The 27,913-nt window shown below is 41.8% G+C and overlaps 1 protein-coding gene across 1 annotated transcript in view; it reads right to left on the minus strand.

Annotated features, from left to right (window-relative positions):
- Positions 1-12,655, minus strand: part of xkr4 (XK related 4) — a gene marked incomplete at both ends in the record, with an annotated part of 33,026 nt that extends 20,371 nt beyond the window's left edge. Inside the window, one exon of the mRNA XM_083928481.1 lies at positions 11,961-12,655. Within this exon, the coding sequence (XP_083784607.1) occupies positions 11,961-12,655 (695 nt within the window). The remainder of the gene's footprint in view (positions 1-11,960) is intronic.
- Positions 12,656-27,913: the final 15,258 nt, after the last annotated feature.

The raw sequence follows: 27,913 nt of genomic DNA on the forward strand, positions 1-27,913 counted from the left end.
CCTCCCACGGAAGCTATAAGGAATAGCCCAGATATTACTGGAATCTCTGCTGGTGGAAAAGATCATAAAATAACCTTATACACTGAAGATTTTTTATTTTTTTGTAACTAACCCACAGACATCTGTACCAGCAGTTATGGAAATAATAAATCAATTTAGTGAGTTCTGAGGTTATGCCTCCAGGTAACCCTCATCGCCCTGCTCCATCCCCATTTAAATAGTCACCCGAAGGTTTCACTTACCTGGGGATTTCAATTACTCTGTCACTAGAAGCACTGTACAAGGCCAATTTTGAGCCTCTTCTAAAACGCATTATGGATGATCTATACAGGTGGATTTCTCCACCATTGTCTCTACTGGGGAGGATTTCCTTGCACAAAATGAATATCTTGCAGAGACTTCTTTATCATCTTCAAATGGTCCCTATTCTAGATAATAAATCTATTAAGAGGGTGGTGAGCTGTTTTGGTAAATTTATTTGGAACAAAAAGAAGCCATGATTAAAGATGGCTAAGCTACAGATGTCTGTGGAGAAAGGCGGCTTGGCTGTCCCTAATGTTAGACTTTATCAGCTAGCTGCACAGCTTCGCTACATAGCTGATTGGATTAATGGTGACCCAGAATCGGTTTGATTAGATCTAGAAACACTTAGAAAATTAAGAGCAGCTCGGTTAATAATATTGTAGTTAAAACGACTCTGCTCCTATACACCGTAACATTGATTTTGTCCTAGCCAGCAGATGGCGGATTTAACATTTGGAGAGATAGAGGCGTCTTAACCCTAGGGCATTTATTTCATAAAGGAGTGATGCTCCAATTTACAGAAATTGGAAAGAAATATAACCTACCCCCGCATAATTGCTTCTGACTTTTCCAAGTACGTAGCTTCATTCAGGATCAAAACACCCATGTCTTTGAGCATCAGAGTATCGAGCGCCTGCTTCTCAACAAAGGCAAGAAATCAGTCCGTGGTCAGGGGTATGCTGAACTTAATCTTGCCAGTAATATTAATACAGACTATCTGCGGCAGGTGTTGAATAATGATCTCAATCTCAGGATGGATGATACAACATGAGCAGAAATTTGGCAACTGGCGAAAGAGAGAGAGCGAGATAAGGCGCGGTGTGACGATGGATCTAACAGAACAGATACGTTTACATTTTATTAAGTAGATCAACTCACACCTGAGTTTTCTCCTCCTGTGTTTTAAACTGTATCTACTTTGACTGATCAGATCCGTTTGTTTATGTATTTAAACATATGAACTGTATCTACATTGACTGACCAGATCAGTCTGTATGTGTTTTAAACATATGAACCATATCTACACTGACTGATCAGATCAGTCTGTATGTGTGTTTTAAACATATGAACCGTATCTACACTGACTGATCAGATCAGTCTGTATATGTGTTTTAAACATATGAACCGTATCTACATTGACTAATCAGATTAGTCTGTATATGTGTTTTAAACATATGAACCTTATCTACACTGACTGATCAGATCAGTCTGTTTATTTGTTTTAAACATATCAACCGTATCTACACTGACTGATCAGATCAGTCTGTTTTAAACATATGAACCATGTCTACATTGACTGATCAGATCAGTCTCGCTGCTCTGGGCGGAGAAACAAAGTCAATAAATCAGTGAATCACTGTTAACTTCTTCCCATAGAGCTGACATGAAAATTATTTTGGGTTTAATAAATTTCTGCTGTCACTGGGCTCTGGAGCGGCAGACAGACAGCAGAGACCATCTCTCCCAGCGCGTCACAAACGGACGCTTCAGGTCCTTCAGGTGCGACACTGTGATTATGTGAACTTGTAGCCTGGTGTTAAAGAAACTGCGGGGCTCACGTGTTACGTGTTTGTGGCACTATGGCACTATCTTACACTGCTACTGTTCCTGTCTTATCTGTCACTCTGTTACTGTTTAGTCACTTACATATTGATATGGGAGACATCTGGTCATTGTAGATACATTGGAACACAGGAGTAACAATTGTGACTTTGCCTTTGAGCTGAAAAAGTTTGGAAATCCCTGTATTAGAGCATCATAACAGTACATGGTTTGTATTTTTCATTTCTGTTTTACATATATCAGAGACAAACATCAACCGTTTGGTAAAGGCCTTCTGTTACAAGAATAATGGTTGTTATTATTGGTGTATATATATATATATATATATATATAATATATATTTATTTATTGATTACGAAATGCAAACAGAAAGCATGTTTCCATCGCTTTCTTCTTAGTGAGGACATTAAATGGTTTACTGGTTTGATGTAATTTTTAACACATAAGGAGGAATATAATAAACCTAAATATAGGTTTGAACAAGCTTATGATTTACTATCATAATCAAGTCAGTGTTATTCTGCACTACCCTATTATTCTGCATGTGAAAGCAGATTCTGTAGGCATTGTGACAGATTTGGGTAGCAGAAGTGCTCTAGTTTCTGTTTGTAGTCCAGAAGTATTTACCAATCACATTTGAGCATGCTTTGGTTACATGCAGGTAAACAGTCTGTTTGGAGGACCATGGAAACGGAACACACCGGCAGGCTATTGTCGATAACAATTTAGCTTTCCATTAGCTTTTAGTTATTATTTATCATCAGCCATATGCAGATATCTGTTCATAGAGAAACCGCCCCTCAACTCAAACTCCATTCTCATGTCTCAGGTTGATAATCGGACCATAAACAATAACTGCTGCTCGGAAAAAGATCTTGGCCCGGATATTTGCTGGCTGTTCCAGAAAGGTCGAAATATTAGCCATGTCCCCAGAGGCTTATCTGCCATCAGACTGATGGGTTCCAAGATTGGCATCGCTCTGACAGTGAGTAGAAGAGAGGAGGGTCAGTCAAACCACATGTCAGTTGGAGGACTCACAGTGAGAACCAGTAGGCTACCACGGCTGAGTAATTTCCTGGATAGTGGCTTCTGCTTATAAATTAGCAGTGTTGTTGTAGCTTGGTGCACTAAGCTTTGACTCCATCTACTACTGCCCCCGAACTAAGATTTTCTTGGTCGACCAATGGTCGTCATTTAGAGAGATTATAGTCGACTAATCGATGCATATACCCCCGGGTTCGTCTAACGCTACTTACATGTTAAGGTGGTAGGTCATGTTTGTCTAACGTTACTTACATGTTTAAGGTGGTAGGTCATGTTCGTCTAACATTACTTACATGTTTAAGGTGGTAGGTCATGTTTGTCTAACGTTACTTACATGTTTAAGGTGGAAGGTCAGGTTCGTCTAACGTTACTTACATGTTTTAAGGTGGTAGGTCATGTTCGTCTAACGTTACTTACATATTTAAGGTGGTAGGTCATGTTTGTCTAACGTTACTTACATGTTTAAGGTGGAAGGTCATGTTTGTCTAACGTTACTTACATGTTTAAGGTGTAAGGTCAGGTTCGTCTAACGTTACTTACATGTTTTAAGGTGGTAGGTCATGTTCGTCTAACGTTACTTACATGTTTAAGGTGGTAGGTCATGTTTGTCTAACGTTACTTACATGTTTAAGGTGGTAGGTCATGTTTGTCTAACGTTACTTACATGTTTAAGGTGGTAGGTCATGTTTGTCTAACGTTACTTAAATGTTTAAGGTGGTAGGTCATGTTCATCGTGGACGACAAACTTCTTGCAAAGTTTGCATGTGACCTTCTTGGGGTCATCCTTGTTCTTTTCAAAGTGGTCCCATATGAAAGACTAGGACTTCCTGTATCTGGTCCTTCAAATTAAAAGCCCTCCAGCCTTGTAGGCCAGCCATCAATCACAGATTTTCACTTAATTTAGACAAGGCACAAATCCAAATGTTTTTTCCTGTGACCAATAGACTAATGTTTTTTGGTCGGCTGGTGTTTTTTTTTGGTCAACCAGTGCTTGGTTGTCTATTTGGGGGAAGCCCTAGTCAAGAGACAAACACACTCCATCCAACAGCTCAGCTTGGCTACTTACTTCATCTGTCACTTCTCACCAAGCAGTTTTTAATTTTGTCTTTTCTTCTGCTAAAGTGATGAGGTAAAAATCATCTAGTGTATCCCTGAAATAGTGCAATAAAGGGATTTTTTAAAATCAAAAACCCAGCAGAAAACAAAACTAACTGAAAATGTAAACATTTTAAGATAAATGTATGTTGGTGGTGATCTCTATCAAAAATGAGCTGTAGTCTCGATTGTCAACCACCACTGCAGTGAAAATCTGATGTGACTGAAAAAAATGGACGATGTCCTGAAATTATATTCACGTTATGTTTAGTAATGTTTATTCATGCCATTCTTATGAAATAGCAGCAGTGTTTCCCACACAATCCGATTTTGTTTGTGTTGGTGGCTGACAAGTTAACGGGCAAGCAAGCCTGCTAACGTTAGCCAGCAGCCAGCTAGCTGCATTGATCTGGCATTAGCTGCTTCTTAACGTTAGCTGAAAAAAACGGTGGGTTGGTGTCAGTCAATTTAGCAGATCAGCCCTGAAAGTCAGGGTGAAATAGTTTGATATTATCCACTCAAGACTGTGTTTTGCTACATTAACGAACTAGCGTTTCCAATATTTCACAAGTCAGTGTCTTCTCTAGGATTTTTTCAGCACCAGGGGAAAGGGTTTTGTTGTAACATTGCTCCCATAGGGCCTCATTTATCAAACGAACGTACGGCAGAAAAACGTGCGTAAGACCATTTCCTGGCAAACGTCGGCATTTATCAATTTGGACGTGAGCGTGAGCTACGATCAAATCTCACGTCTGGTCTGAGGTCGTGTACGCACATTTGAGCCTGTGTATTTGCGGTCTAGCACAGCAAAATCTTGCTGAAAATAATGAACAAACCTCAGCAGTCATTAAGCATAAGCAGTCACATATTAAGAAGAGATCAAAACGGATTCTTAAAACGAATAAAAAATAAATAAAAATTGTGGTTGGAGCGATTTATTGTACTCATGTGCGTCTGAAGGCACCATCCATGAATGATTACGCATTCATCAATCGCCAAAACTACCACTCGATAAATGTACAGGTGATTTGTGATGCCAAGCTATCGCTTTTAAACGTGGTGGCCAGGTGGCCAGGGGGGAACGCACGCAATTATTTTAAATATCAAAACAGCTCGGCTCCAGCCCCCCGCGACCCCGACAATGAATTAATGAATGGAAGTGTTGGCGCGCGGCTGCAGCAAGACGCACTGCAGAGCCAAAGTCATCTCCTCGGTTGGTGGCTACCCTCGATAAATTGCATTAAATCAAACAAGGTATCAGATGATTAACATCTTGGTATGGTTCTTCTAGGTGACAAAGGTATCCTCTTACGGAATACCTAATGACCCACCAGTAGTGCCGGCACCACCTGCCATGAAATGCACCCCTCGCATTATAGGTGATATTATGGATCACAAGGCTGTTGTTTCGACCTAAAGGAGTAATTTATATACAGCTAACCCGCAACGGTCAGATCATTGGTTACTTACAGTCTTTAAACTATTTTAAAGAGTTTAAAATCACAAACTTGGATAATAGCGGACACAAAACAACCCCTTTTTATGTTCTGTGGAAATAAACTGCAGCCATAATTATAAAATTAATTAAATGGATCTTTTGAATATCAGCAATAATGCGAGGGGGTGCATTTCACGGCAGGGGTGCTGAAAACGGCACACCTGTCCAACAGTGTGCACTCGGGTCACAGTGGAGCGCTGCTTCGGTTTGACTCCCTCCGTTATTCTTTTCCATACAGCGTTTTTATGGGCCCCTTTTATTCCACTCTTAAGACTGCCAAAAAGCACGTCCTTATTTTGCTCCATCTCGGATGTCAGGATGCCGATCTGTGTGTCGGAAAAGTTTATTTTCTAACCTGCGTTCCTTCTCTCCGTGTTTGACCTCAGTGGGCGAGGCCTCCGAACCAGGAATATTTAACGGCGTAACATGTTAATGACGATCAAATACAGCCGCCGCATTTATCAAGGCCCACTCATTCGTACGCTGAGATTGGTCCGATACGAATGTTTCATAAATCACACGTGGGTCCTTTCCTACGACCAATTATGCGCTCAGATCTGCACCCGTTTCCACGCAAGATTGATAAATTAGGCCCATAGAGTGTATATAAAGTCAGGCAGAGAGCAGCTCTGGAGACAGACCAGACAGCTTTATTTAGCCATGGGTAGCACCTCAAATACAGACACAAGACCCAGGTTCTAGGATCCGATCCTAGACCATGTCCCCTCCACTCTGGATCAACAACTTTCTGTTAGAATTGTTAGCGCTGCAGCTGAAAATAAATTAATGAGCGTGTTGATCGCTGTTGTAACAGCTGTACGGTTTAGCCATCAAGCATTAGCATTTAGCCTATCATGGATAGGCTAAAAGTAAACTGGATGAAATATCAAATCAATAAATGAGGTCTCTACTGGATTAATGTCACCATGTTGCAAAGTAGTATGCAGTTAATGCAAAAACAAAGCTATGGCAGTAAAAAACAAGTTTTTCTTTTACTGAGTTCAATTCTGTGACATTATGATTTATAATCACTCACACAACATATCAGCTGTGTTTCCTGTTTCCCCTCTGGCTTTCAGACTGAGACCCTGAAGGCTCAACTCTCCAGAGTGTTAGTTATGCCAAGGTTAGAGCAACAAGAGGGGTTAAGGGCTATATGACGACACTGACAGGTGATGAAAGAACCAACACGCTCTGTGTTGTTGAATGAAATTACAAAAGTCTCTGGGTTTGCATTGATGGAAACATTTGAGATAATGTAAGTACACAACTAAAGAAATAACATAGGTATTGATGTTTTTAGTCATTTAATTATGAAAATGTTTCATATAATACCTTTAAACGCCTACTGCTTCTGTGATACTTACACCAATGCTAATATGCAATAGAAGTGAAATAAAGTGTCAACAGCCGCAGGCTACCATGCTATCTTACTATTTACTGCTCTTTTTTGTCATCTGCTGGACTGGACCAGTGGAGCTAGACATGCCTTATAAGATACTTATTAACATCAGTATGTGTAAATAAGTCTTATTGTGTAGTGATATTTAAGTTATGATAATAGCAACATAAACATGTTTATTTTTAGATTATAAGACATTTATAAGCACTTGTACAAAAATCATTATAATGCATGTATTAGCAATGAGAACAGGACCTTATGAGAAAAAAATATATTTCTGCGTGTATAAATACCTGGATGATCAGCACTGCTTCTGTCACACTTCTGCACTGTTGGGCCCATAGAGCAGGGACACTACAGGCTTTTCCCAGCCGAGCAAGGCCAAGCCGTTTAGCTCTCCGCTAACTTGAATGGGGATTAAATGATTTAATCATGCAGCTCTTCTAGACTTGCTAAAGGCTATTGGACCAAATTAAGAAAATTCTGATATTAACATATCAACAGATCATTTTGCGGGGGGTTGTGAGGCTCAAAAAAATGTATCCACAGATATACCAACGTCTCTTTACGTAAGTCAATGATAAAAAGTCTTTTTGGGCCCCATGGAATAACATGACCAAAACAGAAGTTGTACTTTCACCGTTTCAATTGGCTTCAAAACCTGACGCACTTTCCAGGGCCCTTCTAGGTCCCCAGGATAGATGCTAGTTAGTACCCGCTAGAGATGTTGATGTAAACACTACTGCGCAGCCTTTTACAATTTTTTTTACTGAAACCAAAAAATTACACAATTGAACTAGGGATGCAAACAATTAATCGATTATTGATTAATTGTCGATAAGAAATTACTTGATTAAAATAAATTCATTGCAGTTAATTGCGTTTTGAACCTGTAATTCCCCGCCAGTCCACGTGAGGGCGTGCTTGACACCAGGCGTACTTGACGCACACGTGGGAACACAAGTGAAGCGGTACACTGACAGGATGAAGAGGGCAAAACGGAGCGCACTATAGGGCCACTTTAAGTTGGTTGATGACGACAAAGATGGCAAATGCACAATATGTGGAAGTATTTTAAAGAACAGCTGCTCCACAACTTTGTTGAATTACCACCTAAATATGTCACATGCATGCTACAAGCAGCGAGTGGTTGTCAGCCTACAATGACCACAGCACTGGGACGAAGGGTATGTGACTCCACGAGAGCAGAGGGCATTACCCCGCGGGTATGTAACAGGGTTACTACAGACATGCTGCCCATAAATGTTGTTGATGGACAGGGACTTTGAGAGGTAATAAAGTACACGGAGCCAGGGTACAATATCCCTCTAGAACAACCAGAACCACCCGTGTGGAAGCAAGCAACGTGAGGAAGAAGGCCGAGGTGAAAACACAACTTGCAACCGCAAATGTGGCCCTCACAACAGACTGTTGGACTTCCTTGACTACAGAAAGCATCATCACAGTTCCATGCCACTACATTGAACCGGACTGGCAGGTAATGTCAGCAGTCCTACTCACAGAGAGCATGTCACTGAGGCATACGTTCTCACTGAGGCATAGTATTCTTCTATTCAGGAATGATTTTTTAATGCTGCTGTTATTAATGTTTCCAATGTCGCAGATGAGAGAATGCCCCATTTATTTTCATGTTAAGTAGCCTGTGTAATATTTTGATATTTTCTATTCAGAACATGTTTGATATGCTTCCAAAATGGTGTTTCCTGCCCTCAAGTGAGTGATAAAGGAATATGATTTGCATTTTTTCTTTATAACATAAGGAAGATAGGTTACGTTTAGACCTTATCAAAGTTGTAAACATAAACATTCTAAATGTGTCCAAGTTTGATTCCTGTTGCAGTGAATGTGAACGACATCAGCTGACAGGAAGTTAACAAGGACCAAGGCTGTTGCCTAGTAATGAAATTCCATTAGAAAGATCTATATAGTTATATTATACGTATTCAGAGGGAAATTCAGCTTCTTAGAAGAATTGCTGCTTATCAATTAATCGATCATCGATCCATAAGATGAAACAACTATCGATTAATGAATTACTCGATCATTTGCAAAAACAGAAATGTCTTTTTAACTGAAATTGCTCTGGGGTTTTCCAGCAGGAGTAACATTTGAAGTAGGGAAAAAATGAACAACATTGACAGAAAAGATTACTTCTTTCCTTAGCAGTGCAATAACCGTGGAGTAAAATTACGCCAGCAGTTTCTACTGTCAAAAATGACCAGTAAAGACCTAAAACCACACAATGGAACAAGTGTTATCCGAAAATGGGGGGAAAATAACAACATCTGCAACCAGGAAAGAGCTTTCCCTTCCATAATAGCATGTAGCTAGCTACATTTAGCAGTTTATATAAAATGTAAACACTGCTGTAACACCTGATGCCAGAACAGATTTGATTGTGTGTAGTTATTGTTTTATATCATATTTACAGGCCTTTTCCCGTGTTAAAAATTGTTGCTATACTACATTCTCGCTTTCTTTTGAAGCTGTTGAATGGCATAGTGTTGCCTGTGTAGTAGTGATGCTATCAACACGTCTAGTGGTTATTAACTAGCATCTACCGGTGCCCAGCAATACATGTGCCAGGTATGAAGTAGGCTGGATGAATGGCTCTTGCGGTATGCAGATTACACACACATAGTCCATATTGTGATTTAGATACAACTGCAATTACTTGAGCAGCCCTAATTAACATGCTCAAAAAAGTGTACAAAACACAATCCTTATAACGCGTCTTTTGCTGTTTCCAGTAGGTAGGAAAGGACTTGGTAATTCCCAATAGGAGATAAAACGGTTAAAAAAAATGTCATATGATTACAGCGACCAAAATGATAATGTTATCAGAATTATCACAGTATCGTCAAGGTTAACCGCTAGTTAACCAACCGCCTGTGCCTCCTCCCTGTCGACTGTTGGTCATTTCTGTCGGGATGGAGCTAGACTCTCCATCAGGCAGAATCTCAATTACTCTTTTTTAAGGTCGTTGCAGGTTTATTGCATCTAATTGTACACAGTATCAGTATCATAGGGCTTGAATAAGGTGAAATGCTGTCCCCTAGTTTCTTGGAGCATGTGGCCAAGAACCACACATCGCACCTTTAAATCATCATAAAAGATGCAATAAACATTTGCAGAAACTAGAGATGCACCGATCTCATACCCAGATCAGATATCAGCTCTGATATTGACTAATTAGCTGGCTGGGATATCGGATGAATGAGGCTGATCCAGTCATTTCTTTTCTTATTAATATCAGCAAGTCAACTAAGCCATTGTTTGTTGGGTTTCAGGCAGCTGCTATATTTTATATTACATTTTAAAATATATGTTTGCAGTGCACTTTACATGGAAGTGTTATTTGTTTCTCTTTGCTGCTAATGGACACTTTGTCATTGGTTATTAAATAATATTAAGTAAATTTATATCTGTGTTAATTTGTTACCTTTTTAAGGCTAAATGTTTATGTCCAGCCTGATGCCTTCACTCACACAGACAGGTTTACGCTTCATTTATTCAACAGTAGGATCGGATCAGTATCAGGTATCGGCCGATACGCTCAGACCACAAAACATCTCTGCATCTCTAGCAGAAACTATTAAAATCGTACCTTTTAATAGTTAACATATGTGCAAGGAAATACACATAAATAAGCAATACCAGGTCTTCCAACACATGTACAGATCATTTGCAGCATCACAGACAACCCTCTGCATGCACAAGCCCACACTGCCAACACTATTGTACTGTCTGACAGGCTTTCATTTCTAAGTTTGATCATATTAGTGGAGCGAATATTGAACTATTTTTGAATATTTCAGTAAGTGTTCACAGTCCACATTGTCAGGCAAAGTTTTCAAAGTAGCCAACCTTTAGCAGTGAACCTAGTTAACTCACCACATTACCGTCTCACAGTGTATGTATCGGACAGAGCACATGCTAATCTTATAAAACATGATGCTCTGTTATAGATTAAATCACCTAACAATAGATTGAATTATCTCAATCTAATGCTGCTTACACATTAAGGATCCTGTTTAACAATCCAATAATATCTTGTAAAAAAATATTGTATCATGCACTTATTACTTTAAAGTGTAATTCTGACGTAAAATCATCCCATGGTCGTTTGAGACACTCATCAAATATTCCATCGAGACAGTTTTTTTTTTGTGTAACAACTATCAACGGAGAAGTCGCTAACAGTCGGACGTGGCTAACAGTGATTAGCTCGGGGCAGTACTAATACTGCTGAAAATAACAGCAAACCTCTGCAGCAGCATGAGAAGAGTCCCTACACACAAAACAAAGCACCAATGGGCTCCTTCCTTTGGGATTGACTTTGGTAATCCACTTGAATGGACTTTACTATGAGAGGAGCTGGTACAGGGGCCAGTAGGTAAGTCTTTAAAACACTCTTTAATAAACTCTGGCGGTTGCTACTTTGTTTTCTGTGTATGGACTCTTATCATGCTGCTGCAGAGGTTTGATGTTATTTTCAGCAGTATTAGTGGTTAAAAAAGACATTTGAATGCCTTCATCATGCCCTGAGCTAATCACTGTTAGCCACGTCCGGCTCTTAGCCACTCCACCGGATTTCTCCGTTAATAATGATAAACGAAAAAACAACTGTCTCAATGACTTATTTGATGAGTGCATGCGTAGAAAAAGACCATGGGATGACATTCATGACTCCATCCAGGAGCTGAAGTTCTTTCCAGTGGCACCTAAAGGGTGAAGTAGCCTGTCCACAGCCTCAGCAGCAGTTTTCAAAGACACCAGGTGTGAGTGACAGGCTCCACGTGTTTCTAATAAAAGATGTTCCATTGTGTCATAGAGATGTAGAAGCTACGTGACCTGGAAGCCTTGGCCCTGCACAGGGGAGCAGGCTGAAGATGGTAACCACGCTTTACGGTACAGTTGGCATCAGTCAGTGTTAACTGATGTCAGAGCACCCTGGTTTCATTCATGTATTCAAACACACACACACACACACACACACTATCATTGTTACCCATCCCAAGGCCTCCGTCCTACCTCCATATCTGGCCCAGCTGGAGGATGTGGATGACGGACTGGCCGAACCACACGCAGAAGGAGAAGTAGGCCGAGCGTTTCCTGCTCCTGCTGCCCACCGCGGTGCTGGCGGTGCTGTTGGTGGTGGTGTTCTTGCTGGCGGTCGACGCCTGTCTCTGCGGCGTGGCCGGGTGGTGCTGAGCCGTAACGTCGCCGTGTGAGGCCGAGCCGCTCAGCAGCTTATTTCCGTCCAGGTGGGAACAATCGGCGGCGGATTCCGCTCCGTCGTCTGTGCCGAAGTCGTGGACGAACCACCTAAAGCTAAAGAGCTGGACCGAGAAGGAGCCCAGCACCACGAAGAAGAGCGTCAGGCCGAACCACCAGTAGTCGCGGCGGAGGTAGTAGTCGACCGACAGCCACACGTCGGTGCCCACATCGGCCAGATACACGGCCAGCGCGGCTACGATCCACAGGCAGTCCCACACCGTGTATTTCTGCTGCTCCCTGCCCAGGCGAAGGCACGTCGAGTTTGAGCCTCCCCCGCCGCAGCACCGCGACTCCCCGTTGGCAAAGTCCCCGTCCCCGGTGACCGCAGAGTCGGGCTGGGCGCCCGGGTGGAGCCCCTGCACCGAGCCGGAGTTTTCCGAGTTCTGAAGCGGGGTGAAGGCCACGTCGCTCTTCTTCATCTTCAGGACCCCGTCCGACTTCGCCGCCATTATCGGAAGCTTGTAATATTACTCTATTCTTTTAAATTCGTTCCCCCCCTCCTCTGCTCCTCTCCTCGCCCCTGCCTCGGCCCGTCGACACCCTTCTGAGTGTCTCCCCTCCTCCTCCTCTCTGGGCAGAACCCGCTCCTCTACACTGCCGCCTGCTCCTCATAATACAGAATACAGACAAAAAGGTGGACTGACCCGGTGCTAGCTCGGATATTTGGGTCCATGTCACGTCTTCATTGGACTTCTTCGGTTGATGATCCGCTCACACCCAGCCGACGGAGGGCTTTTTCCGCTTTGTGTCCTCCGCCTGCAGACAGCCTTACCCGGACGGGTTCTGCTGCTGCGGTCCGCCGCTCTTTGTCCTCGAAGAGTCCGGATGTTGAGGCTGATGTTTGGGGATGGAGATGGAAAGTGGAGCGAAGGAGAAGGAGGGAGGCTGCATCCATCTGCTTCTTCTATGGCACAGACTAAAACTATGACATCACCCACCCCTCTCTCTCTCTCTCTCTCTCTCTCTCTCTCTCTCTCTCTCTCTCTCTCCCCCTCTCTCTCTCTCCCTCTCTCTCTCTCTCTCTCTCTCTCTCTCTCTCTCTCTCTCTCTCTCTCTCTCTCTCTCTCTCTCTCTCTCTCTCTCTACAGTACAGTTTGAGCTCCGTTACAGCGCAAAGTAAAGAGTCCTCCCGCCAAAGTCCAACCCCTGTGCCTCTGTGTGCCTGTGAGCGTGCAGCCTGTCGTGTGAGTGGGGACAGAAAAGACTGCAGAGTGGGCTCCAGGCTGGTTCCCAGCACCATGGACAGTTACTGTTACTCAGCTGCTGCTGAAGCTTGAACTTCATGCTGTTTTTCATCAAGCGCTCAAAACATTCACAGCCATCCCCACATCAGGTTATAATAGAGCTGCAAGTTGTCTGATTAAATGAATAGCCAGTTATTTTAATAACTGATATTTCTCTAATATCAGCTTCTTAAATGTGAATATGTTCTAGTTTCTTTCCTCCTCCCTGACTCAGGGAACTAAATCTCTTTGAGAACTATTTAAACTATTTCAATTCAATTCAATTTTATTTATAGTGCCAAATCATAACAAAAGTTATCTCAGGGCACTTTACATATAGAGTAGGTAAAGACCACACTCTATGACTTATTTATGATTTACAGAGACCCAACACTTCCCCCATCTGAAATAAAAGTAGTAATAATTATTATAGTTGTTATATACATTATTAATCTCAGAGGATCAGGAACAGGATTACAGACTGGGTCTATAGCAGCATAATTAGACTTTTGAAGACGTCATCTTGTGGCTTGGGAAACATCGATCCACATTTTACCATTTTATCACATTCTATCGACCAAACTACTAATCCATTATTCAAGAAAATAACTGACGGATTAATTGACAATGAAAATAATTTTTAGTTGCAGATCTATTTCATACTGTGAAACACAGCACTTAATTTGTCTAACAAAATCTCACACATCTTGTCTACAACAGTATTTTATAGGTACACTTCAGTTTGTTGATAGAAGGTCCACTGTCATTACTTTTATCTTTTCTATTCATTTCTCACCTGAATACTAAAAACAAACTACTGAGTGTGTGGAACTGTGTTAGAACCATGGAGTTATAATTAAACATTACATGAAACTCTTTCAGTGAAAGACAAGTAGTTTTAATGGGAAATGAGTTCATTCTAATGGGCTGTCTATTTCCAACCTTCTCTTATTGTTGCTTAATAACACGTTTCTACAACCAAATCCTGGGATTAGTGACCCCAGATCAACTCCTTATGGTATTATGGAAGAAACGGTTAAAAGCCTGTAACACTCTATGGTAAGGGAACAAATCATACATGAATAATGCTGAAAGAATGAATGCAGAATGTGTCATGGATTTCTGTTGCAGTAACTGTGACTTTATGTGATTAGTTCACACTTAGTATATCATCAGATCAGAAATGTTCATTCACAGTTATTTCCTACATTAATTGATATGCGATCAAACAAGCAGGTTTTCTCTTACTTCAAGGTTTATTTCAGGACCTATGGAATGAAGCACGGTGTAGGGACATGTCCCTACATCTTCCCTCTTCCTTTTGGGTAAGTCGATGGTCAGGAAAAAGAAAATGTGGTGATTGTCTGATCCAGTGCGCGGAAATAAGACTTGGAAAGAAATAGAGGAAGGCACTGAAAAACACACAGACATGATGTTCATCTTAATGGCTGACAATGAGAATGCAAAGCGGTAGATCGCTCCAATGCTGAAAGTCTGATTTCATGTTGTCTACAAAGTTGGCCTAAAAAATGGAGTGTAGTGCGCAGGTAATCTTGATTACCAAGATTTCTTTTTGATTTGGGAAAAAAACTTTTGTGTTTGTAACCTGAAAAGGATTGGAAATGGGAGAGACCACGTTTGTAATATAGAGCGAACGATCACCATAGAGAGATACCCTACACACAACACTATATTATGTGACACCTTGACAATGACAATGAGGCCTTCAGTGCTATAGAGAGTGGATCAATTGCTATGGCCAGAAGTAGCAGGGAGAGTGGGAACCCCTGGTGTGTTCTCTGAGATAGAGGAAAGGATGGGGAGTGTATGGAGTTGGTAGTGATGCAGGCTAAGGGGGAGGAATAGAGCAGCCTTATCCATGAAATGAGATACACTCCCTCTCTATACGGTTGAATGCTTTCTCTGCATCCAAGGAGACAATGACCTCAGAAGCTAGAAGTATTGATAATATCTAAGAGTCCTGCGAAAATGAGTGCTTACCCCTGATGAAGCCAATAGGAAATGATGGGATCGCTTTGAAGCGTCCGGCTTTCACCTCAGCCCTGACTTTACTTTCTGTATTAAGCAATGAAATTGGATGATATGACCCTCATTCTGTGGGGTCCATTTACTGTTTAAGTAGTAGTGAAATGGCTACTCGAGGGAGTGTATGGGGCGGAGATCCATTCTTCAATGACACATTAAACATATTTAATAGAATTGGTACAGGTTTGTCACAAAGCGTCTAATAAAACTCTGCCCCGTAGCCATCTGGGGTGGCTCCTCACCTCGTTGCATGGGTTTAATAGCCTCTTTAATCTCGCCTATTTGCAAAGGCCTGCCCAGTTCCCTGGCCAACCCCGGGTCAGTAGTGGGGGGCTCTGAATCACTAAGAAAATTCTCTGTACCGCTTCTGTCAGAGGGAGGTTCAAATTTATAAAGGGAGGTGTAAAAAGCCATTTTTTACATCTTTGTGACCCATTCCTAATCAGAGATATCAACCGAGAAGCTGTGTGGCCCTTTAACCGCTGTGCCAGTAACCAACTACTCTTCTCTCCATATAATGATAAAGCGTGGTAGTGCAAAAGCAAGTGTTTTACCATTTTGGTGGATCACACTTCAAATCCAGACTGTAGATGTAATGTCTCTTTATACAGATTTCGAGAAGGGTCCTGAGCGTACAGTATATTCAGCATGAGAACAGAGTTGGTAAGATATTTTTCTGGTGGCTATTCTAGTGAGAAGATAAGAGATTATTTTGCCTCACACAACAGCTTTAAATGTCTCCCAAATGACACATTTTGTCGGGTGTATTAGTGAGTCACAAAGTAACATGTTTCCAGAGGTTATTCCGTTTTGTGCTAAAGGAAACATCCAACTGTATGGGAGAGTCAATTAGAGCTGTCAATAAAATAATAGTCTCTTTGGGAGTGATGCAGTGTGGTATTGCCCCCCCCCCCCCCCCCCATTAAAAAGACCCTAAATTATTAAAATTAAACAAATCTTTTTCTGACTCCACATCCATCTCTGCTCTCCTCCACTACATCACAAATGAACGGGGAGTTTCTTACACAGACACTGACGATCAGCAGGCTTTAAAAAAAGGCTTCATATTTTCATATTCATCCACATCAGTGAATCATGCATAAAGTAGTCCCCCACAATCGGAGAAAAGGGAGATGGAGAGAAGAACTGGGGCTGAGGAGACTTTACATGAAGACCCTTAAAATGATGATTTACTAATATAACAGTTAAAATGATAATTTACTAATATAACAGTTAAAATGATGATTTACTAATATAACAGTTAAAATGATGATTTACTAATATAACAGTTAAAATGATGATTTACTAATATAACAGTTAAAATGATGATTTACTAATATAACAGTTCAGTAAATGATGATTTATTAATATAACAGTTAAAATGATGATTTACTAATATAACAGTTAAATTGATGATTTACTAATATAACAGTTAAAATGATGATTTACTAATATAACAGTTAAATGATGATTTACTAATATAACAGTTAAAATGATGATTTACTAATATAACAGTTCGGTAAAATGATGATTTACTAATATATAACAGTTAAAATGATGATTCACTAATATAACCGTTAAAATGATGATTTACTAATATAACAGTTAAAATGATGATTTACTAATATAACAGTTAAATGATGATTTACTAATATATAACAGTTAAAATGATGATTCACTAATATAACCGTTAAAATGATGATTTACTAATATAACAGTTAAAATGATGATTTACTAATATAACAGTTCAGTAAAACGATTTACTAATATAACAGTTCAGTAAAATGATGCTTTACTAATATAACAGTTAAAATGATGATTCACTAATATAACAGTTTAAATGATGATTTACTAATATATAACAGTTAAAATGATGATTTACTAATATAACAGTTAAAATGATGATTTACTAATATAACAGTTAAATGATGATTTACTAATATAACAGTTAAAATGATGATTTACTAATATAACAGTTAAAATGATGATTTACTAATATAACAGTTAAAATGATGATTTACTAATATAACAGTTAAAATGATGATTCACTAATATAACCGTTAAAATGATGATTTACTAATATAACAGTTCAGTAAAATGATGATTTACTAATATAACAGTTAAAATGATGATTTACTAATATAACAGTTAAATGATGATTTACTAATATAACAGTTAAAATGATGATTTAATAATATAACAGTTCAGTAAAACGATTTACTAATATAACAGTTCAGTAAAATGATGCTTTACTAATATAACAGTTAAAATGATGATTTACTAATATAACAGTTAAAATGATGATTTACTAATATAACAGTTCAGTAAAATGATGATTTACTAATATAACAGTTAAATTGATGATTTACTAATATAACAGTTCAGTAAAATGATGCTTTACTAATATAACAGTTAAAATGATGATTTACTAATATAACAGTTAAAATGATGATTTACTAATATAACAGTTCAGTAAAATGATGCTTTACTAATATAACAGTTAAAATGATGATTTACTAATATATAACAGTTAATATGATGATTTACTAATATAACAGTTAAATGATGATTTACTAATATAACAGTTAAATGATGATTTACTAATATAACAGTTCAGTAAAATGATGATTTACTAATATAACAGTTAAATGATGATTTACTAATATAACAGTTAAATGATGATTTACTAATATAACAGTTCAGTAAAATGATGATTTACTAATATAACAGTTAAATTGATGATTTACTAATATAACAGTTCAGTAAAATGATGCTTTACTAATATAACAGTTAAAATGATGATTTACTAATATATAACAGTTAATATGATGATTTACTAATATAACAGTTAAATGATGATTTACTAATATAACAGTTAAATGATGATTTACTAATATAACAGCTCAGTAAAATGATGATTTACTAATATAACAGTTAAAATGATGATTTACTAATATAACAGTTCAGTAAAATGATGATTTACTAATATAACAGTTAAAATGATGATTTACTAATATAACAGTTAAAATGATGATTTACTAATATAACAGTTAAAATGATGATTTACTAATATAACAGTTCAGTAAAATGATGATTTACTAATATAACAGTTCAGTAAAATGATGATTTACTAATATAACAGTTAAAATGATGATTTACTAATATAACAGTTCAGTAAAATGATGATTTACTAATATAACAGTTCAGTAAATGATGATTTACTAATATAACAGTTAAAATGATGATTTACTAATATAACAGTTCAGTAAAATGATGATTTACTAATATAACAGTTCATAAAATGATGATTTACTAATATAACAGTTAAAATGATGATTTACTAATATAACAGTTCATCAAACAGTGATGCTCTGTTGGCTGTTTAAGACAAATAAATAAGAAAGGTAAACAGTCAATGATTCACCTGACTGATCCAAGGTCTGTGTCGTCTGATCTCATCTGCTGTTTCTAAATGGGTTTCCTGTAGGAACATAAGATAGGCCTTCAAGTTTTCAAGGGGAGTAAAAATGGAGGGTTTGACTGGATCCTTCACTGATTGAACACTCTATGAAATGAGTCTGAAGTGTACCTCAGACATGCAGGTCCATGTGTAGTGGGGTGATGTTGTTGCGCCATATTATGAACAAGGCAGTGAAACACAGACTTTTATTTTGAGGGGAGCGTTTTGTGATGTCATGTTTTTTATTCCGTTGAGTTTTATTACTATGAGAGGAAATTGTGTTATTGTAAAATGTTCATGTTAATGTTTTGAACAGTAGTGTATACCAGGGAAAATGTCAGATTATTACCGGAAGTAAAGCAATGTTTTATTTTCTAAACCTGCACTCACTGGGTTCTGTTGGGTTGCAACTTCCTCTTTCGTCCGTAATTGTCCCAGAAAGGTACGTAGTTCTGCTGCTCTTCGTATTTTCATTTTTTGTTCTAAAAGTGAATGTAGGTTGCTTAATAAAAGATAATTTTAAAGCTGGGTCAGTCACAGTGTTAACTTGTAGAACTGTTCATCTCATCTCATCTCATCTCATCTTCAGCCTCTTATCCGGGGTCGGGTCGCAGGGGCAGCAGCTTCAGCAGGGGACCCCAAACTTCCCTTTCCCGGGCCACATTAACCAGCTCTAACTGGGGGATCCCGAGGCGTTTCCAGGCCAGTGTGGAGATCTAATCTCTCCACCTGGTCCTGGGTCTTCCCCGAGGCCTCCTCCCAGCTGGACGTGCCTGGAACACCTCCCTAGGGAGGCGCCCAGGGGACATCCTTACTAGATGCCCGAACCACCTCAACTGGCTCCTTTCGACGCAAAGGAGCAGCGGCTCTACTCCGAGTTCCGCATGGATGGCTGAACTTCTCACCCTATCTCTAAGGGAGACTCCAGCCACCCTACTGAGAAAACCCATTTCGGCCGCTTGTACCCGCGACCTCGCTCTTTCGGTCATGACCCAGCTTTCATGACCACAGGTGAGGGTAGGAACGAAGATTGACCGGTAGATCGAGAGCTCTGCCTTCCAGCTCAGCTCTCTTTTCGTCACAACGGTGCGGTAGAATGGTTGCAACACCGCCCCCGCTGCTCCGATTCTCCGGCCAAACTCACGCTCCATTGTCCCCTCACTCGTGAACTTGATCCCGAGGTACTTGAACTCCTTCACTTGGGGTAAGGGCTCATTCCCTACCTGGAGTGAGCAATCCACCGGTTTCCTGCTGAGAGCCATGGCCTCAGATTTAGAGGTGCTGATCCTCTTGTAGAACTATTGTGTTATTTAATTTCATGCATAAATTCGCTAATAAGTGGAGAAGTTGTCGCAGCCTGTGTGTGATGCAAGACTGCTACGTAGCTTGTCGCGCTAGAGTGCACTGTTGAGGCTGGTTGTTAACAGGAGACGTAGTGATTTTCTCTCCCGGGATTACAGAGCACAGAGAGCATATATGCGAAAACCTGTGAACATTTGTGAATGTTTCTGCTAATATAAGTTAATATAATTTTTATTTATTTTATTAGAAATTGTATTTGATTTATTTGTGTTTATGCTTTTGTGCATAACGCCTTCTTTCGTCCGTGATTGTCCCAGAAAGAGCACAGGGCGTTTATGAGAAAACATGTGGACATCTGTGGTGATTTCTTCTCCATAATGCAGGAATAAACATTGTTGAAACCATCCAGGAGTGTGTGTCTGCCTACTAAATAACACAACCCACTACACATGGCTGTCAATCGAATACTAAAGTCTAATAAAGTGACATTTATTCTTGCACAAGAAGAGAACAGACAGTACACTTCCAATCAGTGTTTGCCAGCATGTTCTGAAGTCAGTCTTCATGAACCAAGTCTTTTAACAGTCAGGTGAAAAAGAAACCGTTGTCATGGTTACATATTTAGAAAACACAAGTAGTTATCTGTATAGAATTCTGAAAGCAACTCCTCAGCAGTCGACTCGATTCCTCCTTTCCCACAGTCGACGACAAAGCAACTTACACAGCCAGAGTTCACACATTAGTGTTCTGAATTCTTGGATCATTCCCTCCTCTTTCTACTTTGGATAAACTTGTATTTTGATACTGGAAAAATAGACCATAAACAGGTTAAAATGCATGATATCAATATGGTTATTGCTCTTTAACATTTGAAAATATGTTTTAGAATAACATTTTAAAATACACGTGTGAATATATGTTTCTCTTAAACTGTTTAAAGTCCAACACTGTCTTCACTAGTGTCATAGGGCTATAATCATCATTTTAACTGAGAAAAGTGAGATTGGATATCCTAGCCTAGCCGTTTGCTCGCCCCTCACTGATCACAGAGAGAATCTTGAAACGGGACAATACAGCACATCAAGATAACAAACAAGAGCAGTATGATGAAAACTGGAGCAAGCACTTTGAATTCAATTAAATTTTATGTATAGAGCCAAATCATAACAAAAGTTATCTCAGGACATTTTACAGAGTAGGTTTAGACCACACTCTATGACTTATTTATGATTTACATAGACCCAACAACTTTAAAGATGGCAAGTCCTCACCCTCCTTGGAATAACCACAAATACAGATTAAAATCTGTACCCAGAGAGCGTCTCTGATTGAACTCTTTCATTATCAAGCACCCTTACCTCCACCTCCCCAACCCCAACCTGAGGGAAACCGCCCTGAACTCACACGGACGGGGTGACGTCTCTTTTGAATAGGGAGTGATGAAGGTGATGAAGGTGCAGCTGTGATTTCGATCCCCTGACCTTCCGGTTCGCATGTCGAAGTGTCCTTGGCCAAGACGGTGAACCCTGAATTGCTCCTTGTTCTGCTCATTTGAGGTCGGTGAGAAAAACAGAGCAGAGATTTTCCAGGTCTGTCGGAAGCTTTGAGGAATGCACCTCCATAGTTCCTCTCCGGGAACCATCACCTTATCGTGGTGGAGAGGTCTGTGTGTCCCTGTGAACCTGAGGGCTGTGTTGTCTGGAGCCTAGTGCTCCTGGTAGGGTCTCCGATGGCAGAGTGGTCTCAGGCGAGGGGCCGGACTAAGAATTGTTCACAAAGACTCAATGGACAAACGAGGAAGAGGAAGAGAGACCCTGCCTGGAGGAAGCCCGCTGGGAGCTCGCCGGCGAGCGCCTGGTGGCTGGGTTTGCCACGGAGCCCGGCCGGGCACACCCCGAAAAAAGCAACGTGGCACCTGCCTCCTCTCCATCCTGTGTGCCTACCACTCGCAGGAGGAACCACTTGGGACGGGTGCGCTGCTGCACGGGTGGCAGTGAAGGTGAGGGGCCTCGACAGACCAGACACGGGCAGCAGAAGCTGGCTCTGGGGACGTGGAATGTCACCTCTCTGTCGGGGAAGGAGCCGGAGCTTGTGCGGGAGGTGGAGCGCTACCAGTTAGATCTGGTGGGGCTTACCTCCACACACAGTCTCGGTTCTGGAACCGTACTCCTGGATAGGGGTTGGACCCTATTCTTCTCTGGAGTTGCCCAGGGTGTGAGGTGCCGGGCGAGTGTGGGGATACTCACAAACCCCCGGCTGAGCGCCGCGGTGTTGGAGTTCACCCTGGTGGACGAAAGGGTCGCCTCCTTACGCCTACGGGTGGTAAGGGGGAAAACCCTGACGGCTGTTTGTGCATATGCACCGAACAGCAGTTCAGAGTATTCGGCCTTCTTGGAGACCCTGAATGGAGTCCTGCATGGGGCTCCAGTAGGGGACTCCATAGTTCTGCTGGGAGATTTTGTGATCGAATCATCTGATCTGAGGCCGTATGTTTTGGACACTCAAGTGAAGAGAGGGGCAGAGCTGTCAACTGATCACCATCTGGTGATGAGTTGGGTCAGAGGACGGGGGGAAGATTCTAGACAGACCGGGTAAGCCCAAACGAGTAGTGCGGGTGAATTGGGAACGTCTGGAGGAGGCCCCTGCCCGAGAGATCTTCAACTCACACCTCCAGCGGAGCTTTTCTGGCATCCCTGTGGAGGTTGGGGGCATTGAACCCGAGTGGGCAATGTTCAAAGCTTCCATTGCTGAAGCTGCAGCGGTGAGCTGTGGCCTCAAGGTCTTAGGTGCCTCAAGGGGCGATAACCCTCGAACACCATGGTGGATACTGGTGGTCAGGGAAGCTGTCCGACTGAAGAAGGAGGCCTTCCGGGATATATTATCCCAGAGGACTCCGGAGGCAGTTGCAAGGTACCGACAGGCCAGAAGGGCTGAAGCGTCTGCTGTGTCAGAGGCAAAGCAGCGGGTGTGGGAGCAGTTCGGAGAAGTCATGGAGAAGGACTTTCGGGCAGCACCAAGGTGCTTCTGGAAAACCATTCGACATCTCAGGAGGGGGAAACAGGGAATTGTCCAAGCTGTTTACAGTAAGGACGGGATGCTGGTGACCTCGGCTGATGAGGTAGTCGGGCGGTGGAAGGAGCACTTTGAGGAACTCCTTAATCTGACTTACATGCCCTCTTTTGTAGAGGCAGAGCTGGAGGCTGATGGGGAATCATTCAATCAATATCCCTGGCGGAAGTCACTGAGGTAGTCAAACAACTCCACAGTGGCAAAGCCCCAGGGATTGATGACATTCGTCCAGAAATGCTGAAAGCTTTGGGTTTGGAGGGGCTGTCTTGGTTGACACGTCTCAACATTGCATGGAAGTCTGGGACAGTGCCAAGGGAGTAACATACTGGGGTGGTGGTTCCTCTGTTTAAAAAGGGGGACCAGAGGGTGTTTGTGGATTTCAGGGGTATCGCACTACTCAGCCTCCCTGGTAAAGTCTACTCCAAGGTGCTGGAAAGGAGGGTTCGTCCTATAATCGAACCTCAGATTGAAGAGGAACAATGCGGATTCCGTCCTGGATGTGGAACAACGGACCAGCTCTTCACTCTTGCAAGGATCCTGGAGGGGGCCTGGGAGTATGCCTATCCAGTCTACATGTGCTTTGTGGATCTGGAGAAGGCATATGACCGGGTCCCTCGGGAGATACTTTGGGAGGTGCTGCGGGAGTATGGGGTGAGGGGGTCACTTCTGTGGGCCATCCAATCTCTGTACACCCAAAGCGAGAGCTGTGTCCGGATCCTCGGCAGTAAGTCGTATTCGTTCCTGGTGGGGGTTGGCCTCCGCCAGGGGTGCGCTTTGTCACCAATCCTGTTCGTGATTTTCATGGACAGGATTTTGAGGCGTAGTTGTGGTGGGGAGGGGTTGCAGTTCGGTGGGCTGAGGATCTCGTCTCTGCTTTTTGCAGATGATGTGGTCTTGATGGCATCGTCGGTCAGTGACCTTCAGCACTCACTGGATCGGTTCTCAGCCGGTGAAACGGCTAGGATGAGGATCAGCACCTCTAAATCTGAGGCCATGGCTCTCAGCAGGAAACCGGTGGATTGCTTACTCCAGGTAGAGAATGAGTCCTTACCCCGAGTGAAGGAGTTCAAGTACCTCGGGATCATGTTCACAAGTGAGGGGACGATGGAGCGTGAGTTTGGCCGGAGAATCGGAGCAGCGGGAGCGGTGTTGCAGTCACTCTACCGCACCGTTGTGACGAAAAGAGAGCTGAGCTGGAAGGCAAAGCTCTCGATCCACCGGTCAATCTTCTTTCTTACCCTCACCTATGGTCATGAAAGCTGGGCCATGACCAAAAGAACGAGGACGCGGGTATAAGCGGACGAAATGGGTTTTCTCAGGAGGGTGGCTGGAGTCTCCCTTAGAGATAGGGTGAGAAATTCAGCCATCCTTGAGGAACTCAGAGTAGAGCCGCTGCTCCTTTGCGTTGAAAGGAGCCAGTTGAGATGGTTCGGGCACCTAGTAAGGATGCCCCCTGGGCGCCTCCCTAGGGAGGTGTTCCAGGCACGTCCAGCTGGGAGGAGGCCTCGGGGAAGACCCAGGACTAGCAGGACTAGGTGGAGAGATTATATCTCCACACTGGCCTGGGAACGCCTCGGGATCCCCCAGTTAGAGCTGGTTAATGTGGCCCGGGAAAGGGTTTGGGGTCCCCTGCTAAAGCTGCTGCCCCCGCGACCCGACCCCGGATAAGCGGTTGAAGATGCGATGAGATGACCTCCATAGTTGGACAGCAGATGTATTAGCTACGTTGCTAGCTGGTGCTGTAGTTAGCCTTTTCTTGTTCTTTCTAGTTTTTCCTGCCATTATGAAGTGTAGTGATGTACTATATGCCTTTTTCTCAAATAGGTTGATCAAGAGCATAAGCTGTAACTTATGAAATGACGATGTTTGGGAGCCACTTTGCTCCTGACCTCCTGATTTGTCTCCATGCTTAACTGGAAGTCATGGAAGTGTACTGTATCTCTGAGGTCCAGTAGGGCTTGGAAATATTAAAAAATACTCAGCTGGGATCGGCTCCAGCCCCCACGACCCCGATAGGGACATTGGATGGATGGACTTTGTTTGCTTGTTTTGGTCATGAGTGAAATGTGTTGCTCTGTATTGTTTATAAATAAAGTTTTTGAATGAGTGGTCTGAATAAAGATGTTTTGGAAATACCATAGTTCATCTTTCAGGCTGTCAGATGAATCGCCTTTATCTAATAACGTATCTGATTGCCCCTGCATGCTAGAATACCTGCAGACAAGGCAGAACAGGAATAATAATTCAGGCAGGGCATCAGCAGCACAGCCCCATCTCCACATATTCATAACAGACCACCTATACTGGAGCACTTTTTCTGAAATACTTTGTTGTTTGCTGTTTATCCCAGTAACATATATTTAGTGTCTTCAGTTTCAGAGTTGCTCGAGGTTATTTGTGTGTGTGTGTGTGTCTGTGTGTTAAATGGTGGTATAACAAATCAAAATGGTCCTATACTAAACCTATTATATTACACAAGATTAGCCAACACTACTGAATGCTTCACAGCAGAAAGGGTGATGCAACGATGCCCTGAGCTCTCTGTTACTATTCACAGCTGTGCTCTGTACATGAGGAAAGGGGAAACGAATCACAGCTTAAAGCTTTCCTCTGTCAGTCTCTGTCATTCGCATCAGGGTATGGGTGAGTCCACATGAAGAGCCTCATGTATCAATTATTAGAAACATGGATGGAATGCTGTCTGTGGTGTATGGTTCTTCCTGCAGTTTGAAGTAGAAACTAAAATGTATGGATTTATGTTTTTGAATATGAGCTTTTGATTGCTACAGAACCCCTAGCACTGAAAGATAAATCATGCAATAAGAATGGAATTTGGTGTCACAGTGACGTAGAGCTGCAATGGGGGAAAAGGTTGGACATTCAACAGCAATCCAGCATCACTTGCTGCACTAATACTTACTTGGATTGCTTTTGTACATTTATTAGGTGTCATTGTAATAGTGTTAGACCAGAAATAATTTCCTGGCTACTGTCTCACATCTTCTTATGTTTCATATCATAGTTTCCACCAGCACAGCCTCAGTTACCTTCTGTGTTCTATACACTGCTACATGTAGCTACATGCTACTATGTTAGCTCTGCATCTCTTCACAGTAAATGCTTTCTTCTTCACTGGGCTCTGTTGGTCTCACAGATGTACCTGTAGAGACAAATATAAAGCAGAGTGTATGTTTATGTCTTACAGAGCTGATATATTCTACTCCAGACCCGTGTTAAAGTATTTTAAAACTACTCTGATAGGCTTAACATTTTGTTTAATATGGATTTCCCACATAGAAAGTTAAAAAAAACCCACCTCAGATACGGAGCTGGAAAGCACATTTACTGTTTCTCCCTATTGAGGAATTCTGGATCTGACCCTGTCCCGCTGCTCTTGCCCATGCCCGCATGGGCTCCGTTAGGTTGAGATATTCAGTAACTACTTGTAGCTTCCACCGGATGTTTATGAAGAGGCTCGGAGGTTTAAACTGAACTAAGCGAACAACTCATCAAGATGACTAAACATATTGGAGAAAATCAGCCATCGGCCTACATGTTTGAGCTTCAGACAAGAGTCAGCAGGGCAGGGGAGACTCTTCGGCGGATCGCTGACTTGCGGTATGGCAGGTGTTGTTAGCTTGTAACTATCAGATGCTGACAGCCATGACGACAGTGTGTTTTCTCTCTGTACTGACAGTCCGCTCTGAGCCGGAGGTTTCTTTGTTGTGTTGAAGGTGTTCCCACGTCACATAGTGTTTCATGTATCAGACTGCGATTGGTTCATTTACTAGTGACGTTCCAACTAAAGCTGCCTTAATACGTTTGAATGTCAGATCTCAGAGAAGTGCACAGACATCTCCTTGTTCAGGAGAGGAACGTGAAAACACCTCTAGTGACAAACTAGACAGATACAAGTAGTCAGTGTGAGAGATTTTAGAGGAAACAAACAGAAGGAAAACACATTTTTGGGGACTTTAAATAATGTTACTTAGCTAACATTATGTCCTTATTAGCAGTAGCTATATCCAACCTGTCACATACTGCCGTTTTCAGAACACTTTGACATCACTTGTCAATGCATTGGATAGCCCTGCTCGTAAAGGGGTAACACTCAACCACGGTCACTGTTGTATACATGGGGAACACATGGTTAATGTTATAACTGCAAACAAAGTATGTTTAAATTTAGTAAAACAGAACCACTTGGTTAGGGTTTGAAAAAGATTGTGCGTGGGGTTAAAATGAAAGCATTTACAAAGACACACGGCACATGGACAGGACATGAACCACAGTCTCCTGGTTGAAAGTCATGTGTTTGTTTGACTCCTCCACATCACCAACCACATCGCTACATGGACTTTGTCAGCCTTAATCCTGGAGCATTTGCTCTGAGCTTCAAAAAACGGGTTTACCATTGAAAGCCCAGTGTTTCATTCAGCAAACAAGGCTCTGTATAACATGATATTGGCCGTGACAATACAGTCGTATTTTAAGCCCTGGGAATGACGGTCTGGAGCAAAGATGCGAAAGACCCAGAAAGGCTGACCAATCAGAGCAGACTGGGCTTTTTTGGAGGGGGGCTTAAGGTCCTGATGAGACAGAGCGTG

Source organism: Echiichthys vipera (genome assembly GCF_963691815.1).
Source record: "Echiichthys vipera genome assembly, chromosome: 15".
Taxonomy (NCBI): Eukaryota; Metazoa; Chordata; class Actinopteri; order Perciformes; family Trachinidae; genus Echiichthys; species Echiichthys vipera.